The sequence below is a fragment of the Mustela erminea genome, chromosome 16, assembly GCF_009829155.1.
Source record: "Mustela erminea isolate mMusErm1 chromosome 16, mMusErm1.Pri, whole genome shotgun sequence".
Taxonomy (NCBI): Eukaryota; Metazoa; Chordata; class Mammalia; order Carnivora; family Mustelidae; genus Mustela; species Mustela erminea.
The window spans coordinates 40,924,619-40,945,103 of NC_045629.1; the positions used below are offsets into that span (position 1 = coordinate 40,924,619).

The 20,485-nt window shown below is 38.0% G+C and overlaps 1 protein-coding gene across 2 annotated transcripts in view; it reads left to right on the forward strand.

The window, feature by feature from the left end:
• SLC26A7 (solute carrier family 26 member 7) overlaps window positions 1-20,485 on the forward strand; it is a 115,941-nt gene that overhangs the window by 53,706 nt on the left and 41,750 nt on the right. For both annotated transcript variants that reach the window (XM_032316448.1, XM_032316449.1), the window contains 4 exons: window positions 6,394-6,546; window positions 10,432-10,514; window positions 12,693-12,840; window positions 14,870-14,983. In XM_032316448.1, coding sequence (XP_032172339.1) covers window positions 6,394-6,546; window positions 10,432-10,514; window positions 12,693-12,840; window positions 14,870-14,983 — 498 coding nt within the window. The remainder of the gene's footprint in view (window positions 1-6,393; window positions 6,547-10,431; window positions 10,515-12,692; window positions 12,841-14,869; window positions 14,984-20,485) is intronic.

The following is a 20,485-nucleotide window of genomic DNA, read 5'->3' on the forward strand; positions in this document are numbered from 1 at the left end:
TTTATAACAAAGATTACTTTAAAATTCTAAATCAGAGGGCAGTTAAATTTTGCAACTCAACCATCTTGGGTTGAGCTCTCTCGCTATGCCCCACAACTCACTGAAAATCAAAGCACTACAAAATCCACGCTCAAGTAATTCAAGTTAAACTTCATCTTCTAAACAAGGGATGGCCAGATGCCACCAAGACTGTGGCGAGCTTGGTTGTATGTGTTGTAAGTTTTGTGTGCCTTGTTGTTTTTAGTGTTGAGCACACCATTCTTCCCCTAGTTCACATTTTGGTTGCAGACTTAATTTATCCCTTAAAGAAATAATGAATGGATTTTTAAAAAAGATTTTATTTATTTGATGCAGAGAGAGAGAGATCACAACTAGGCAGAGCAACAGGCAGAGAGAAAGGGGGAAGCAGGCTCCCCGCTGAGCAGAGAGCCCGATGTGGGGCTCAATCCCAGGACCCTGAGATCATGACCTGAGCAGGAGGCAGAGGCTTAACCCACTGAGCCACCCAGGCACCCCAATAGTGAATGGATTTATTCCCAGTGTGAGAAGCACTTGTTGATCAGAAGTTTGCATATAATTATGTAAAAAATTAAATGGAATGTGTGTTTTGTTTTTTTTTTCCCCTGTCTTTGGAGGTTTTGTTTGTATTCATGAAAACACAGCCTGGGGTTAAGCTTTCAGCTTAATATATTTCTCTTGTTTTTCTGTTTGAGTGACTTTAAGAAGTAGAGGGATTTGAGGAGTTTGATTTAACAATACTGACCCTAAAATGTTTAATGATACAATGATATGTAGGCAGAGTTTATAGGAGACATCAAATTCTTAAGAACAGAGATAACTAGTACTCACATCAATTTTGGAGGGATTGGATATGGCTGTAGGGATCTCTAAGAAGAATCTATATCTGCTTAGAGATGGGATTCAAATATAATGAATTTGAAAGTAAGTTGAGGCAGGGAGAGGACATGTCTGAGCAACCGTAGCTCATGTTTAAAGGCCCCAAGGATGTGAAAGCTGCCTTTAAGAACAAAACCCAGGGCTGAGAGTGGACTTGTCTCTCCACCTCCTAGGTGAGAGAGTTGGACTAAGTGTGAGGCTTCAAAACCAGAAATCTTCAACAGATTAATGTGGGGGAGATTTTAGGAACTACACATGGATGGGAAGAGATTAGTATGTATGCATCCTTGATTTAAGAACCACTAGAATAGATTTCCTCTGCAAATACTAGCTGACTGCCTCTTAGGCACTGAAGATGCAGTTGAGAATTAATATCCCTGTTCCCATGGAGTTTTATTGAAATACTGAGGTGGGCATGAAATAGGGCAGGAGGAGACAGATTGGTGAACAAGATCATCCCAGATAATGTTAATGAAGGAGGCCAGCTCTTGTAATTGAAGGTGGGTAATGGGATAGAGCAAAGGAGAAATGATAATACTCACCTTGTATTAATTGGGAAATTAAATGAGTCACTGCACATAAGATAGCCTAGTGCCTAGAAATGTTCCTTCTCCTGCTCTTCTAGAGAATGATGATATTGAAATAGGCTCTCCTGTTCTTTCTACCACAAGCTGCCCTCTCCACATCTGCGTGTGGTGGTGAAAATATAAAAATTCTTCTGTTCAGGTGGAAATAAAGGGTTAAGGTGAATGCACTGTAGGGATTCAAGGCAGTTACTAAAACCTTTCTGTTAAGTTTCACTTTGTGTTTTAGAAAGACTTCTATCTCAGTCAGCTTGAAGAGGGGGGAATTTCCTAGGTATACATGAAATCCCGAAGGCATAATATCCTCTGTGTTCATTTTGGTAAGGCTGTTGTAACAAATGGCCTCAGGCTACGTGGATCCAACAGCGGAAATGGCTCTTCTCACAGTTCTGGAGGCTGGATATCATCCGGGTGCCAGCATGGTAGTTTCCTCTGGGGTTGCTCTCCTTGGCTTGCGGATGGCCCCCCTCCTGCCTCTTTACATGGTCTTCCCCCTGGCCACGCACTTCCCTGGTGTCTCTCTGTAGGTCAGCATCTCCTCTTTTTATAACTGCAGGAGTCAGATTGGATTAGAGCCCACTCTAATGGCCTCATTTTAATTTAATTACCTCTTTAAAGGCCCTCTCTCCAAATATGGTCATCTAATGAGGTACTGGGGGTTAGGGCCTCAGCATATGAACTTTAGGGGAACACAGTGAGAAGCATTTGACTTGGTATATGTTAGTGTCCTGTGGCTACTATTACAAATTACCAGAAACCTGGGGACTAAACACAGAGAACTTTATTCTCACATTTCTGGAATCCAGAAGTCCAAAAATCAAGGTATTAGCAGGGCCATGATCTATCTGAAGGTTCTAGGGGAATCCTTCCTTGTCTTCCAGCTTCTGGTGGCTCCAGGCAACCTTGGCTTGTGGCTACATCAACCAAACTGTGCCTTGGTTACCCCAAAGCCCCTTCTGCTTTGTGTTCATGTCTTCTCCTCTTTTGTCTCTTGTAAGTGCACTTGTTGGATTTGAGACAAATATCTATGCACAGATGATGCCACAAGTGTTTTCAGACCACCATCTGAACACATGGTAGAAGCATTTATGAATGTTACAGGTTTTTTTTTCCTAGAGATATTCCTGGTTTTGTGGTTGATGACAGACTCAAAGTCATATATTGGGAATCAAGACTTGTGGATCACAGATTAGTACTTTATACCTACTATAAAGTAGAATGCTGACAGCTTTATTAAGGTTTGCTGATTGTACCATCACTCTGTTGTTTTTCCAGTGAAACATAAAGTGATTTATGACAGATTCCTAATATAAAAATAGCATAGGAATGATAAATAATTATACTAAAGGGATTATGTGTTCTTTTTGGCATAAAATATATGTTAGCATATTTCATGTGGTCCCTTTATAGATAGTTCAGAAATATACTCATCACTGCTTCTGAAGAATTGTCAATGATAACATTATATACTTAAAATATTAAAAACATTTATTTTCTGTCATGGACATTTCATTATAGCAATACCTAGAGCATGGAGAATGCTGGTGGAAAGGATATTTGATTGAGAGAAATTTCTGGTTAATTGAGTATTGGACAGAAAATCCATTAGTTTGTTTATACTTACTAACATTTCTAAACATTTAAGATCTTTCCCTTTGCCTTATGAAGTTTAACAAAATGGACATAATTTAGCTTTTTCAACTACATAATGAGAAACTATTGAATGGGTACAACCTCCTTTGCCTGTTTGTTTGTTTTTTTTTCCCTTAACTAAATCCCAAATATGAGTTTTTTCAGCTTTGGATTTTGCCTCATTCTTATAAAGATGGAGTTATTAAAAATCTGATTATTTAGATCAGATAGAAGATATAAAAATCGATTACTTGAAATTTACTGCAATGGTAGCTTTAATATTTAGCTCAAGACCTGCCTATAATAAAACTTTAATAAACATGAGTGATTAATAAATGATAGCTACAAAGCCCCATAATGTGATATAGCTCAAGTATTGATAATGAGAAAAGAAAACTCTGGGTCCTGTCTCTCTTCATCATTCTGCTTATTCAAGTTAAAGTCTCCTATTTATTATTATTTTTACTACATTAGACCAAAGTATTTATTCATTCAGCAATATTTATTGAGTGTCCATCTGCCAGACACTATTCCAGAAGTTGAAAATCCATCAGTTAAAGAAAAAAGCCAAGATTGGCCAACTCAATAAGAACACATTCTATAAATAAATTTGTTGGGGCACCTGGGTGGTTCAGTCAATTAAGTGATTGCCTTCAGCTCAGGTCATGACCTTGGGGTCCTGAGATCGGGCCCTACACTGGACTCCCTGCTCAGCGGAAAGTCTGCTTCTTCCTCTCTCTCTACTGTTTCCCACTGCTTGTGCTCTTTTGCTCATGTTCTCTCTCTCAAATAAATAAATAAATAAATAAAATCTTAAAAAAATTAGTGCGTGGGCGTGCAAACATCCATTAACTACTTCAGAAAAATCTCATCTGTCAAGAAAACAGTAAGAAACAACATATGTATCATGAGTAGACTACTTTTTTTTTGAAATATCTCAAAATGGATTTGTTTGGACATACCAACAGTTTTCATTTAATGTCAAGTTGTAGTAAATGGTCAGTTTAAAGAATTAGCATTATAGTTTCAAAATGAACTGAACTCCTGTTTTGTTAAAGTGATCTGTTCTGGTGACACCGCGTATTTAGTTATCCATACACGTATTAAACTGCCTCTGCTCTTCTGAGGGAAAGATGCTCTTCAGTGGGAGTTTTTATCCACTGGAGCTTAGTGTGTGACAGCATTCCCTGATGACTGGATTGATGAGCAATGAGAAATTTTAATGTGTGCTTAGGATGCCTAGACCTGCATTACACGAGCATATGTAATTACATATCTGTTTGTATATCTGCTTGTATCCCTCTCCCTGTTCCTGTCTCTGTCTCCATATGCCACTCGTGGCCCGCAAGCTGACTTTAGCTGTGACTTCTTCCTGTGGGACCACGTGACAGTCATCAGGATGACACTCCTCCTCAGCCTGCTTTTCTATTGTGTTCTTCGCTGGTTGTAACAAGCCTTTGCCCACCCCCACCGTTCTTCTGGAGCATCTTGTGAGAAGTGCTTTGCCCTACAAGTTGTTGTTTAACCCAGACAGACAATAAAACCCTGGGGGGGGGGCTTTTCTCATTCCTTTCATTCTGGGGTGGTCATTTTTATTATTGCAAACACATGTTCTCAAAATGCACATTACAGCAGATTTGGTATGGCTTGGCAGTTGAACATAGCCCTTCCCCCCTTTCTTAGACAGGCACTTTTGTGGCATACTTTTAATACCATAAAACAGAAGGAGTAATCCTCTAAACTCTTTAAAACATTTGGATGCTTGTGTTTTTTCTTGCCAAATCATCTGAATGATATCCTCATTTTTGTCCTTAAATCATCAGAAAGCAATGTATCTGGACAAAATTTTCTCGACATTCCTCTAACCCTATCCCCTATAGAATATATTTCACTGAGAGGCCTTTTGAATTTTAGTCCTCTGCTTTGAGTAAGGGGTGACTATGAGAAATAGAACTTGCTCCTTCACTTGCTGTAGGAATTCAGTGAACAATTATCGTCCACAGCATGAAGAGACAGAAAAAAATGTTGTCTGTGTCTCGGATAGCTATGATATTGTAGTACCAAATTTTCTTTTCAGATAGTGTGGGATAAAATAGAATACTGGGCAAAAGATAACAGGTAAAGCTATTCTGATCCCTCATTATTCCTTAATGTATCTGATACACAAGTAGTGAGGTTTTTTTGGGTTGTTTTTGTTTTGTTTCTGTCGGTTTTTGTTGTTTTGTTTTTCAACTGTGGGCAAAAGGGATTCTGGATTACCTACTGTGGTCCCTTTCACTCAGTGAAGCTTCAGTTTAACTGAGTTTATTTAATTTGTTTGTTTGCAAGAGTTACAGTGTGAATGATAACGTTTAACCTCTAGAATTCAGGTTCGGATAACCTGAACCTGATGTACCTCCTTAAACCATCTCTGAACCAGATCTCTAGACCAGATGGGTTAAGTCCTTTGATTAGGAAACCTACTGAGCAGAATTTTAGGAGATCCTGAAGAACATGGTCTATGTGAGCTCTTTTGATCCATTGTGTATGTAATATTTTGATCCAGTATTTTTAGTTATGGTCAGCTCATACTTGAGATACTGAAAAGAGAGGCCAAAGAATGCCAACAAGTTGGACTGCTGTAAGAATAGCCTGTGTCCTAGAGCAAAAGCTAGTTTTTATCACCTGAAATGACTTGAAGAATCTGTTGTGGACAAATAAAAATGAGCTTATAAAAATCAGAGTCAGCATGATCCAACAGAAGGAGGAGTTAAGGGACATGTTGAAGATAAGCATTTAAGGCTTATTTAAAAACCTTTAAAATTATACAAGTGATATATCTTTGCAAGAGAGAATTTGGAAGATACAGATAAATGCAAATACCTCCTTATGCAGAGCTCTTAACTTTCCAGATGCATCCATAGATATTTAAAGTGCATGTGCTTGTTCTGTCCTGCAGTTTGAGGAAGAGTCTGATGAATCTGCATGTGGGCAATGAGTTTTAGCATCTCTGCCCGATGAAGGCCCCAGAAGAGTCATCCTCTCTAGCAGTGTCCTTATGTAGGAAGGAGCGACCACTGAGTTTATTGGAAGAGTCAGGGACAAAGCGATTTTGTACATGCAAATGAATTATAGGTTGCTCTGCATTAGTGCTGACCACACTTTATGCCTACCTTTCCACACCCCACCCCTTAACATGATTTTTTGCAAAACATCAATGAGTTCATTTGGAGCCAGATTTCAGTGTTGGTCTGTTGTGGATGACCCCGAGTTTTGTTTGCATGTTCCCTCATCACTGCAGATCTACGCATATGTCTTTGAGAACATCAAGTCTGTCCGACTGGAAGCACTGCTGTTATCCTTGCTGAGTATCGTGGTTCTCGTTCTGGTTAAGGAGCTGAATGAACAGTTTAAAAGGAAAATTAAAGTTGTCCTTCCTGTCGATTTAGTTTTGGTAAGTATGAAATCAACATTTAGCATTCTGTCTTACAGTGCTTGCTTGTTGTTGGGGTAACCTGCAGAGGCTCCCTATATCGTTTGCAGTAACCCACAGCTATTCCTGTCTCTCATTAAAGGAGGGCTAATTTTGCATGGCTATACATTAATGTAAGAACAGGAAACATTTTGAGTCAATAATTTTAAAAAGGAGGCACACATGTTTTCAATTTACACAGCATTTCTCATATGCTTGTAATTTTTTAATAGAAATAATAGAACATATAACTTAAGATTTTAAATAAGGAGACATTTCTGAGGGTGAGACTCAAAAGATTTCTGGAATGATTCTCTCTAAAGCAGTAAAAAGGGATATCATATCCTATTGATGTGGCATCTATATGATATGTATAGAAGTATTATTAGTTGACAAATGTCCATCAATGATTGGTAAAGTTATTAACACTTTTTTTTACCAACCTAATTTTGCTTTATTGAAAGGACACTCATGATTTTCACTGGCCGGGGCTGGTTCTCTAAGATGTTTTTTGTTGCTATAGCTGGCCAAACAATGAATTATACTTTGCATTAAGGTTTATGGTTTAAGGTTTATGGGTTATGCATTAAAAAACACATTTTGAAATTTTAAGAGCCTCTAATGGGAACTCTTAATTAAACAAAGCATTAAGTTGAAAATGTAATGTTAACACAACCATAGTCTACTAATTTAATCATTAATTGGCTTTAGTTTTTTAATGGTCTTTGGGTTACACATGTACAGAACAAGTGGTGTCTAAATAATTTTACCTCTTGAAATAGTCATTTATATTGCTGAAATGGTAGGTTTACATAAATAGATAAACCTAGCACGTTGGAAACTATCTCTGAGGACCGTGACTTACTTCTGTAGAGCTCAAGTGGATGGCCTCTCTCCATAGCTAGAACTTGTATGATTCTATACTCCTGATAATTTATGGAGATCCATGTAACATATGTGATCTATTTAATGTGTGTGTGTTTGTATTTCAAATAAGCCATAAAAGTGGAGGGTACTGTGATTATTAATAGTTCTCACAACAACTGTGAAACATACCATTTTATTCCAAAATCCTATAGGTATTAAGAAATCTTATTATATCTTGGGAATCTTTATTATGTATGTTGCATGAACCAAAAATTGAAAATAACCTTAGGTAACATGCCCCTTGAGCTAGTAATAAAAAAATTACTTATTCAATGCAAAAATAGTAAGATATACTTTATCCTTATAAAAAAGAAAAGGAGAGGTAATTCTTACACAAGTTTGCCCCTAATATTGCAAGATCCATGGTAAAAGTACTAACGCAGGCCCTAATACTTAAAAGTTATAGATCAAAGTGTTAAATAAAACATGTTCTGTGGTGACTGGGTGGTTGAACTGATGAACCATCTGACTCCTGATTTCAGCTCAAGTCACAATCCCAGAGATCTGAGATCGAGCCCCATGTAGGCCTCCATGTTGGGCATGGAGCCTACCTAAGATCCCCTTTCTCCCTCTTCCCCTCCCCCTTCTTTCCCACCCTGCTTGTATGTGCTCTCTCTCTCTAAAAAATACCCCGAAAAACAAAAACCAAAAAAAAAGCAAGTTCTGTTTTCCTATTTTGACTAAAACACCTTAGTGATTTCCTTGAAAGATCGGAACAGAGAATTCTCCATCCTTCGAGTTCTGTCAGAATGAGGCAGCATGGGGTGAGCCAGCTCCTTGGCCTGCCCCTTCTCTTCCTGCTCCAGCTCTGTGGGACCCACAAGGGGATTCGTATGTGTATGTATGGCTCTTCCTGCTCCAAGCTCCAAACACATCCTCACTCTTTCATCACCCAAACTGTCTCTTGACCTCTTCGGAGGCCACACTGGGAGGATGAACCTAGGGGAGCAGCCTTGGGCCATTGGAGCAGGAAACTGTAGATTCCTGAGTATCCAAAGTGAGGTCCAGAAAGACAAGTACAGGTGAGTTGGGCACCCCTACAAAGCTCTCATTTTATGGGGAGGGCCAGATTAGAAAGGACCAGATTAGAAAGCCCTGACTCACTGGGCCTGACTGGACCAGGATCCTCTGTTGCCCCAAGTCTAAGGGCAATGATGGCCTTATACACACATATAATATTAAAATAATATTGAAGAGGGAACCAATGATTCATCTGATAGAGGAATTTAATTTTGTCAAAGAGATAAGAGTAAAGAAATAAGATATTGTCTGAAAGCTAATTCAGTGGCTTAAATTACTTAATTTTAATATTGCCTATAGGTATTGACCATCATGTATTCTTCCATTTTCAATAAGGAACCAGTACTTTGTGGCTATGGTATTTTTTCTTTTACAGCTTATAGTATTTTCTGACCTGATATAAATATTTCATGGAAATTATTAACAATTAAAATTTATTAATCTTCTTAGGAACTTTTAAATATATTAGTGCTTCTGATTCTAACCTAATAGGATGAACTTTTAACTACTATCTTCATCAGGAAACACTATTATATCACAATATTTATTGTTCAACAGTATAACCTATACAGTTTTGTTGCCTTTTTAAAAAATCCTCAAGTCTCTGTTGCTTCTTAAGTCTATTTGATGTTTTAAAATCCTCTGTAAATTAAGTCAAATATTATTATAGAGAAGAGAAATACACAGATAGGAAAAATCCCTACAAAATAAAATTATTGGGCATTAATTGTTAAATATGTCTTAATTTGCTAGTGTGATTTTGTTATACCTTATTTCTGGCCATCTGTGTGGTAAATTTGTACTTTAAATACATAATTGGTATGTCTCTTTTTAACAAAAAAGTATAGTACATAAGTAGATCCAAGCTAATACCAAACTGATACCATAACCATGTGAAATTCCCAGTCCCTACTAAATTTATGAGAAGAGTGAAAAGAGAATGTGAAAATGGGTGGAAAACATGGGGGTGGCATGGCTAGAATAACAGAGACTGAACTGGGTTCTGAGCATCCTTTTAAAGGGGATTTAAAGGTATTTAAAGGTATGCAGGCAGAAAACCTGATCTTGCCTATTGAAGGTCAGATAATAGAGCATAGGGAACCTGAGACTCCAACAGAGGTAATTTTAAGAACAGTGATTCCAGCTTGTTATTAACTAGTACATTTTACTTCAAGAAATAGTAAAAACTTGGGGGCGCCTGGGTGGCTTAGTGGGTTAAAGCCTCTGCCTTCGGCTCAGGTCATGATCTCGGGGTCCTGAGATCAAGCCCCGCATCGGGCTCTCTGCTCGGTGGGGAGGCTGCTTCCCCCTCCTCTCTTCCTGCCTACTTGTGATCTCTATCTGTCTGTCTCTATCTGTCAAATAAATAAATAAATAAATAAATAAATAAAATCTTAAAAAAAAAAGAAATAGTAAAAACTCAAAATTCAGAATTATTCAAGGAGACTATAAATCATTATCGGTTACTGACCTATGTTGTCGTTTATGCAATATCTCAGACTCTTGAAAGTTGGTGTCCTAGAGGGAATTGTGCTGTGATATAAAGTATTTCTTCATGTTCCAGGAGCTAAGTATTTAGGTTGGTTATGGTATCTGTACACACACATACGCTCCCATATTCTATTCTGCGCCTCTTCAAAATCAGTCATGTTTGGATTGACGTGTTGGAAAGGATGTTAGAAAAGCCATATTGTGGGGATGCCATTTGGTTTTTGAGACTGCAAATTAAGTGCTTTCAAGTTTCAAAGGCATTTTTTTGATTTTTTAAAATTTTCTTAGTTTTTAAATGTCTGTGCAACTACTACATTACTCTGGATAATCATGGGACAGATAAGCAATGTTTACTTTCAGAAATAGCTTCAAGGTGTTTGGGGGGCCAGTAATAATTTTCTTTTTCTTTTTTCAAATGGAACCACACAGATTATTGCTGCATCATTTGCTTGTTATTGTACCAATGTGGAAATCACATATGGATTAGAAGTAGTTGGTCATATTCCAAAAGGGTAATGTAGTCTTTTTCTTTCTTTCTTTCTTTTTTGTTTGTTTGTTTATGATGGAGGAAAAGTCTTGAGGTAGATGGCTATGGATTTCATTTCTTTCAAAGGCCCTCTAGAGGACAAATTCTAATTAATTTCTATTTGAAAATGATAGAAACAAACAATACACATATGGAGAAAGAGTAACCTTTTAAACTGTTTACCTATTACTAAGGAAGTTGACAACTATTTTATACAGCATTGCTTCAGGTTAAAGATTTGAAAATTATTTACAAAGATATTATTTGGGGGGAAAAAGGAGGGCATTGAATTTCTAAATTATAGTCATGCTCTGGGATTTATTGTTCCCTATTCCACACATGTATTCTTATGACTATTTTTATTTCACTTAAAATGTAGTAAAAGCACATAAACATCAATTGAAATAGCAATCCCACAGGCCTGGGTGGTGTATAATGGTAAAAGAGGGTAGAAAGAGAGAAGAGGGTATGGTTTCCCAGAGCCTTCCTCTGGACCCTAAGAGGAAGGTTAACAAGAAGTGCTCACCCTAAAAGGGCAAAAACATTGAGCCAAATATAGCCTGGAGGAACACAAAGACATCTTGGGGAAGAGTGGGGTGTCATAGGGTTATTCTCTCTTAATGGGCTGTATAAACACTGGTACTTATAAATGTGGGGCAGAGTTACAGTTGTTTCCTCTGTATTTTTATCTTCCAGTCCCAAATTTTGGCTTCTCATTACATTAAAATGGAGGAACAGTAGAAAAATCGTCAAGGGTTAAAAAGATAATTTTTAAAAAAATCCTGTCTTTAACCTTTATGTTAGATGCAGGCTAATGGTTGTTATTTAAATCAACTTGGGTTTTCTGGAAGGGGTCTCTACTTTTCCACCTTCAAAAGTCAATTTATTGTTTCTAGGTCAGCTTATTATTAATAATAAATAGCGAAGCTCAATTTTTATGAAACAGAAGTTCTTGTAGTTTGAAATGGCAGATCTCTTATATATCATATTAAAATATCTTAGGGCCTATAACGTTACACATCAGTTTCTCTTGGGTGTAAACTTAAGGAAGTGGATAAAAGAAATCATGCCTCTCCCCCACCTGCTTTAATTCTCCTTTATTTTGAGTGACCTTTCCACACCCATTCTCTGAAGGAATTATGGAAGGAATGTGGCATTGCAAAGAGACAGTGAACCCCAACATTACCATTCGCTTTGAGATTTAGGTGCATTACCTAAACTTTCTTAAAATGTTTTCTCTGCCATAGAGTGCATGAGTGGCACTCACGTGGGGTTGTGTGGACGATTAAATGAAACAGCTAATTGAGAGAGCTGAACATTCCACTTTCTTGCTAGATATTAAGTCAACATGATGTATCTTCCCCTTTTCTTCTACTTTTTCCCCAGAGGGATTTTTCGTTTGTTTTTGGAGGAGAAGTAAGTCCTCCAAAGCATCATCAGGGATAAATAAACAATGATCCCTTGGCTCAAGTGGTTTTCAAAAGACAAGGAGACATTGGCTGGGTATTAGGTGAAAGAAATATTTTAAACACTTCCTTAAAGCTGAGGAACTGGGAAAAAAAAACTGGGGAACTATATTTTGCAACGGAGGGTACATGGAAACTTTACACACATTTTTCTTAACATATGTGATGCATAAATTGTCTGTAAAAGGATTGAGTTAAAAACATAATTAAGATTATGAATTAAGATTATAATTAAGGTTATGGCAAATTAAGGGACTAGTTTAAGAATTGTAGCTCACAGTAAACCATTGTTCGCATAAAACACTGTAGTACTCAGGGCAGAAAGTATAGTCTTTAATCCCTGCCAATCACATATTTGGAAAGGTTCGAATGAAAGAACACTCCAGATCTGCTTTTGTTCTGATACAGGATATTTTTGTTGAGTCAGAGTTTCTGTAGTGTAACCTGGGCATAAATGCCGGTGGAGGCATGGAGCCCATCTTCATGGTGATCCTTGTGATTTTGCTTTTCTGCTAAATAATATTGAAAACAAAGGGCTTCCAACCACAAGGCTCCTTGTTCACATGGGTGTTTCACTTTCTCTATGTAAACGTCATAGTCTTTACCACAGTTGAATTCAGTGTAAGTTGTTACAGAAATTACATGAAAATTGATGACTTCAGAAATTACATGAAAATTGATGATCTTTCTTTCCACAGAATCCCTCCACCTAGAGCTCCCCCCATGAATGTCCTCTCTGCAGTAATCACTGAAGCTTTTGGAGTGGCACTTGTCGGCTATGTGGCCTCCCTGGCTCTGGCTCAAGGATCTGCTAAAAAATACAAATATTCAGTTGATGACAACCAGGTGGAGTACGCCTCAGCCCCCCTCTATGGTAGTCGCGTCATGGTACTCCGGTTCCAGACCCTGACAATGTTGAACTTACGAGAAATATAACTTTCCTGAGTGTATAGCAAGAATGATAGAACAAAACAGAAATCTCTAAATCATTCATAGAAAGCTGAAAATCTGGCCTCCACGGGTTGGTTTAAACTATAAAAATTTTTCCCCCTAGGGAGAAGGACATCTTGATGTCCTTTCTGGTGTTAGGATAGAATCTACAAATATTTATCATTGCATACTGACTTTTAAAAAAATCATAGATTTCAAAATTAAAAAAAACACTAATATTATTTGTGTTAGTAAACAACTAAAGAGCGCAAAGGTTTATTTTAAGACTATCAAAGAATGAAAATTTTACTGATTTACTTCTGAGACGACTTCTGCTAGTTTCTTATTTCAATCCTTGTGGCCCTCCCTACATGCCTGCATAGGTCTGCAGAGGCAGCTGTGGGACAGTGGTTATGAATGTTGTATTACCTGTGTCTAAATTTCACTCTGATGCTATGTGTCCTTAATTGGCTGTGTGCCCCGTTTTGTTATCTATGAAAAAAACCCACATTTACTCATTTAACAGATGTGTATTGAGCTGTGCCATGTGCTGGACACTGGTCTAGGAACAAGGGATGCAATGGTATACAACACAGACCATGTCCTTCCTGATCTCAAACCCTCACAGTGGCTTCCCATCGTATGCAAATGAAATGCCTCTTTTCCATGCCTTACAGAGCCCTACACCACCTGCCACCATCTCTGTCCTCTCTGATCTTGTATCCCTTTTACACTCTGTTTTTGCCACACTTCCATGTTTCTGGCTTAGGACATTTGTACTTGCTGCTCCCTTTGCCAGGAGCTCTGTTCCTTCAGATATCTGCATGCCTCTTTTATTCAAAGTTTCCTTTCTCAGGGAGGCCTTCCTTGGTAAACTAAAATCCTAAACTCCAGATTTTTCCACGCCCTACTCTGCTTTGGTTTTCATTATTAATCTTGTTTACTGTCAGCATCTACTCACTAGAGTGTAGCTGTCTGAGGGCAGGGATGTTTGTTTTGTTTACTGGCACCAGCAGAAGCAAGAAAACATCCAGGTAACATTTGATGACTTGGACTGGGATATAACAGTGCCGGAGACGAGAGGAAGACAGATTCTGGATTGGATGTGGATACTATCTGGGAAAAGGGAAAGAAGCCAAAAACATCTCTAATGCTTTTGGTTTAAGTAATTGGAACTTGAGGTGGGGAAGAATGTGGGAGGACCCGGTTGGGGACGGTGGAGAGCAAGAGCCTGATTTGGTGAAGTTTGGGATACCTGCCAACAATCCAAATGGAGATGCTAGGTAGCAGGTTGGCCATAGGAGTCTGAACTACAGAGGAGTAGCCCTGGCTAGAGATGTAAATTTGAGAGTTGTCAATGTGTATTTGGGTAGCTAAGATCAGGGAGAGAAGTGATCCAAATTTGTGTTTGGTTAGATGAGAAGGAACCATAAAGGAAATGGAGAAGTAGTGGCCAGGGAGGTGGGAGGGAAACAGGAGGGTGTGAGGTCCTAGCACGACCTGGAAGGAACCTTTAAGGAGGGGGAAGTGAGAAACTATCTCAAAGACCACTTTTAGGCAAGATAGATAGGAAATAACTACTGGAGTTAGCATTATGGGGGCCATTGGTAGATGGCCTACTTACCTAGAAGGTGGTTATGAGCATTAAATGCTTAGAACAGTTTCTGGCTTATTGTAAGCACTCAATAAAAGTTATCTATCTATCTATCTATCTATCTATCTATCTATCTAGATAAACTTTATTGAGTGTATGTATATTTATGTGTATATTTACATATAAATATATGTGTGTATATATATGTATATATTTTAAATAATAGGTCACAACAAATAGGGAGAACTGAAATTGAATACAAACAAACTTCATCCTTTGACAAGATGTCCCTGTGGTCTCCAAAAGTTGATAGTGATTAAGTAATATATTCTCTTACTATCAATCCTATAGGAGTTTTTGGCCCATGGCCTCAGCAATGTGATTCCTTCATTTTTCTTCTGCATACCAAGTGCTGCCGCCATGGGAAGGACTACTGGCCTGTACAGCACGGGCGCGAAGACACAGGTAAGTTCATCATTCAGAACGGACCCAAAAAACTGCTGGTTACTCTTGTTTTTGGAAAGGGGGAAAATTGAGCTCCTCTCTAAAGTCCTGAAAATATTTTCACTCCTTCAACTTTTTTCTAACTAGTTTTGAGAAAGTCTGTCTCTTATGAATGATCCTTCCAGAAGCCCAGTGACTCAGGGAGCTTACAGAAATCCTAGTAGTGGCAGCATTATTGTTGGCAACCTTTGAATAAAGCTCCCTCTAGTGGTGCTGCTGGTTTTGTGTTTTGCTAATCTAGCCATTCAATTTGAAAATGTTTCCTTCTTGTTCATTTCCTTTAAATAAAATGAAATCGATTATATGCAAAATCTGTCCTTGATGCTGAAATTTCTGTCTATAGAGGTGTATAAGTATATAGAAAAGTGGTAAGTCACGTGTGCACATTTTAGGTTAAAGAATCAATTATATATGTTTTAGGAACTTAATTCAACATTTGTTGAGAGCCTCGTCTGTACCAGGTATTATGTTGGATGCTGGTAGGCAGACAGTGGTGATAATGAAGATGTTGTCTTCATTGATGATGATGGTGGGAGTGTTGGTGAAAGCATATACTATGCCATACTTTTTATATAAATGTGTATGTCATATGTATATGTCATGCTTTTTATATAAATGGACTCTTTTAAACTTTGGGCAATTCTGTGAAGGAGGTATAATTATTATCCTCAGTTTCCATATGAGAGAGTTGAGGAAAAGAGGGTTAAAATAACTTATCTGGGTCACAGAGCTCGTGAATGGCAGAGCTGGGATTTGAACCCAGATAGATCAACCTCAAACCTTGCATTTATAAGTACTGTTTCACATACAAAAATTTATGCAGATGTTACTATAAGAAATTAATATTAACAACTAACCATCATTAAAGCAATTGAGAATTTAGAAAACATTTTATGTGATGACTCAAATGTTTATTAGGGTTCTACTTTATATTAAGTCATTTGGGGGGGTTTTAGAAGAATGAATTTGAAAAAGATATGGCTCTTGACCTTGGGGGCAAGTGGCAAGAGAAAGATGGGTAAATGGAAATTAAAACATAGCACAAAAGTAACTTATAAAATTACTGATGAATATACCATGGAGCAGAAAGGAAGCAGCAACAAATTCAGAATGTATAATAATTTCAGAGATAATTGCCACAACTCATGAGCTGAGAGGTGATGTCATCATTCAACCTTGTTTTACATGACAGTTTGATTGGCTTTTACGCAGCTAGTGATGTCAAGCCTAGGTTTATCATGTGCTCCGGCATGAACACTTGCAAACTGGACTCCCAGGTGTTTGGGGGTTAAATTCGAATGTTTAATATGTAGTGTACTCAGTATCATCCCCAACTCTGAGGACCCATCTATCTATAAAATTCTAGGATTTTATAGAAGTTTCCGCCTGGTTTCTCACGAGGGAGAAATATATTCCATTTCCTCTCCTTGTGTTCAGACTAGATAAATAAAGTAAATGGCTGAGGGCATGGATTCCAGAGCCTGGGCTGTGTTCTGGCTCCACCATTAGTTACTGAGTGACTTAACACAACTAACTTGACCTTTCTAGCCTAACTGGACTTGGCTGGCAATGTATTTGTTATGGGGATTATACGAGTTAATATGTGCTTAGTTTGCCCAAAGCCTGAACACTAAATAAATACTCCTTCAATGTTAATGATGATCTTTGATTGCATTATTCAATATTTTTATTATAATAAAATCTTTCCAGAACCTTTTGTTTGACAATCCTGGTTTGACTGCAATGCAGTAAGGCAGTTTCAATTCCAAGCTGCCCCTCCAACTTGCTGGGGATGTTGAACAGGTTAGCCTCCTCATCCATCACATGGACAAGAGGAGGTTGGAATAGAATCTGTGAGATGTCTTCCACCTCAGGGTATATCACACTTGGAGTTTCTTAGGCATTTACTACTTTTCCAATTACTCTTTTAGTAATAAAACTGTCTCATTAATCCTTGTAACTTTAAATATTGAATGTCTACGGGGACAATATATTGAGAAAACTCAGTTATTTTTAAATCTTGGAGGTCTTTTTCTCCTTTTAGTTGGACGTGCATTTGTTCGACTAAGAGGGTGGGGATGGAGGGGCACCTTTCTCTGTTCTGTGGGCCATATGTTTGGATAATAACAGCAGCAGAACTTCTCTAACGACTTTTCAGAGTTATCTTCTGCATGGCATTTTATTCTAGACTTCAGAAGAAATGAAAGAAATCTAACAAAACACAAGTTCAGAGAAACAAAGCTCAGCAGGAGAGTATTTTCATGCTTCGGTTGTTGGGATGGTCACTAATCTGTTCAACAATACCCATTAAATTGCACAGGGAGGGAATCTGATTTAATGGGCATACCCAGATTGAGAATGCTTTCCCACTGAAGTTGTTTTAGATCTTCAGCACGTGAGTATAACAGATAACTGACATGACTTGAAGAAGGCACTTGGGAAAGCCTAGTCTGAAAAGTTTTGTTTTAAATAGGCTATCCGTGAAACCTGTTTTCTGTGTGATAAGACTTTACAAAACAACCCCTTAAATGGTTCTGTCCTTTTTTAGGAACTAGAGTTATCCTCAGTAAATTAGTCTAGAAGACCTAAGAACTCTAACTTTCAGGCTAATGACAACTAATTAGAGGAGCAGCGGGAACCATTTTCCATTGTTAATTATTTCACCAGCAAACTCTTATTTGGAAATATTATTGGTATTTCTGTAGAAAGTTATCATTTTCAAATGTAAATATGTTCTTGTTATTTCCTCCTAAAGCACTTAAAAGGCTTTGCATGGGTCTTGGAATTCACACCTTTATGGTATCTACCAGGTTCTGAGTGCTTCCTTCTAGAGTCTCATCTTGGACTCCTTTTTTCCTCTTTCCCAGCTCTTAGGCCCAGGATCCTTCTTCCTTCGGGTGGGCCACAAGTGACTGTGTCCTCTGCTGTGGCTGTCTCCCTTTCCCCTCTAAGATAACTCCAACCATCCCTCAGATCCCACTGTTCCTTTTGGCACAGCTGTTCTCTACTGCACATTAAACATTCATCAATGTGATTTTATGATTGATGCCTGCCTTCTACCCTTGACTGAGGCTCTTAGAGAACAGGATCCCTTCTGCTTTGGTCCACCACATCCTCGGTGTCTAGTCTAGGACTCAGCACATAGTAGGTGTTCAGTAACTATGTGTGATAAGAATGAATAAAATGAAAGCATCTGATTATGATAAAACTAGTGGGTTTTGCTGACATGAAAAGGGACAGGTGAAGCCATGTAGCTTTTATTGAGACTTAATACAGAATATTTGAAGTTGGGAAAATCCCACTTGAAATCAGTCTTAGAATCACAGACTTTAAGAAACTGCTATTCAATAGAAACATAATAGGAGCCACATAGGTAATTTAATTTTTTTTAGTTGTCACATTTTTAAAAAGCAGAAGAACCTGTTAAAATTAATTTAATAATACATTTGATTTATCTAATAGTCAGAATATTATTTCAACAAAGAATCTAAGAATTGTCAATGATATATTTTACATTATTTTCTTTTTGTATTAACTCTTTAAAATCTGATGTGTATTTTACATTTCCAGCCTATTTTAATATGGGCTATCCATGTCTCAAATGCCCAAGACCTACATGTGGTCGTATTAGTGCATTTAGGAACATTTTACATACAAGAGAGTTGGTAGTGGGACGCCTGGGTGGCTCAGTTGGTTGGACGACTGCCTTTGGCTCAGGTCATGATCCTGGAGTCCCGGGATCGAGTCCCACATAGGGCTCCCAGCTCCATGGGGAGTCTGCTTCTCTCTCTGACCTTCTCCTTGCTCATGCTCTCTCACTGTCTCTCTCTCAAATAAATAAATAAATAAGTCTTTAAAAAAAAAAGAGAGAGTTGGTAGTAAATTGTTTCAGTGCTTTCAAAAATTAAATTAAAATGTTTGAATTCAAATAAGAAAAGATACTAATCATTTAATACCAAGTGCCGTAGTCAGAGACCAACACATTTCTTCTTTTTTAACATCTTAATTGTATTTCTTTCAGTGTTCCAAGATTCATTGTTTATGCACCACACCCAGTGTTCCATGCAATACATGCCCTCCTTAATACCCACCACCAGGCTCACCCATCCCCCTACCCCCTCCATCTAAAACCCTCAGTTTGTTTCTCAGAGTCCACAGCCTCTCATGCTTCATCTCCCCCTCTGATTTCCCCCAGTTCACTTTTCCTTTCCTTCTCCTAATGTCCTCCATATTATTCCTTATGTTCCACAATAAGTGAAACCATGTGATAATTGACTTTCCCTGCTTGACTTATTTCACTCAGCATAATCTCCTCCAGTCCTGTCCATGTTGATACGAAAGTTGGGTATTCATCCTTTCTGATGGAGGCATAATACTCCATTGTATATATGGACCATTTCTTCTTCATCCATTCATCATTGAAGAGCATTTGGTTCTTTCCACAGTTTGGCGACTGTGGCCATTGCTGCTATGAACACTGGGGTACATATGGCCCTTCTTTTCACTATGTATCTTTGGGGTAAATAACCAGTAGTGCAATTGCAAGGTCATAGTGTAGCTCTATTTTTAATTTTTTGAGGAATCTTCACACTGCTTTCCAAAGTGGCTGCACCAACTTTTATTCCCACCAACAGTGTAAGAGGGTTTCCCTTTCTCCACATCCTCTCCAACACTTGTTGTTTACTATTTTGTTAATTTTGGCCATTCTAACTGGTGTAAGGTGGTATCTCAACATGGTTTTGAATTGAGTTTCCCTGATAGATAGTGATGATGAACATTTTTTCATGTGTCTGTAAGCCATTTGTGTATGTCTTCTTTGGAGAAGTGTCTGTTCATTTCTTCTGCCCCCTTTTTGACATGATTATCTGTTTTTTGAGTGTTGAGTTTGAAGAGTTCTTTATATCAGCACTTTGTCAGCCTTCTTTTTCCCACTGGATATTTTTTCCTACTTTGTCGAAGATTATTTGACCATAGAGTTGAGGGTCCATTTCTGGACATATTCTTTTCTTTTGGTCTATATGTCTGTTTTTGTGCCAGTACCATGCTGTCTTGGTGATCACAGTTTTGTAGTAAAGCTTAAAATAAGGCAACGTGATGCCCCCAGCTTTGTTTTTCTTTTTCAGCATTTCCTTAGTGATTTGGGGTCTTTTCTGGTTCCGTACAAATCTTAGTATTGTTTCGTCCAGCACTTTGAAGAGTGTCAGTGGAATTTTGATCAGGATGGCATTGAAAGTATAGATTGCTCTGGGCAGTATAGATATTTCACATTGTTTTAACAATGTTTCTTTTAACAATGTTATATTTTCTTACAATGTTTATTCTTTTTTTTTTAAGATTTTATTTATTTATTTGACAGACAGAGATCACAAGTAGGCAGAGAAGCAAGCAGAGAGAGAGGAGGAAGCAGGCTCCCTGTGGAGCAGAGAGCCTGATGTGGGGCTCAATCCCAGGACCCTGGGATCA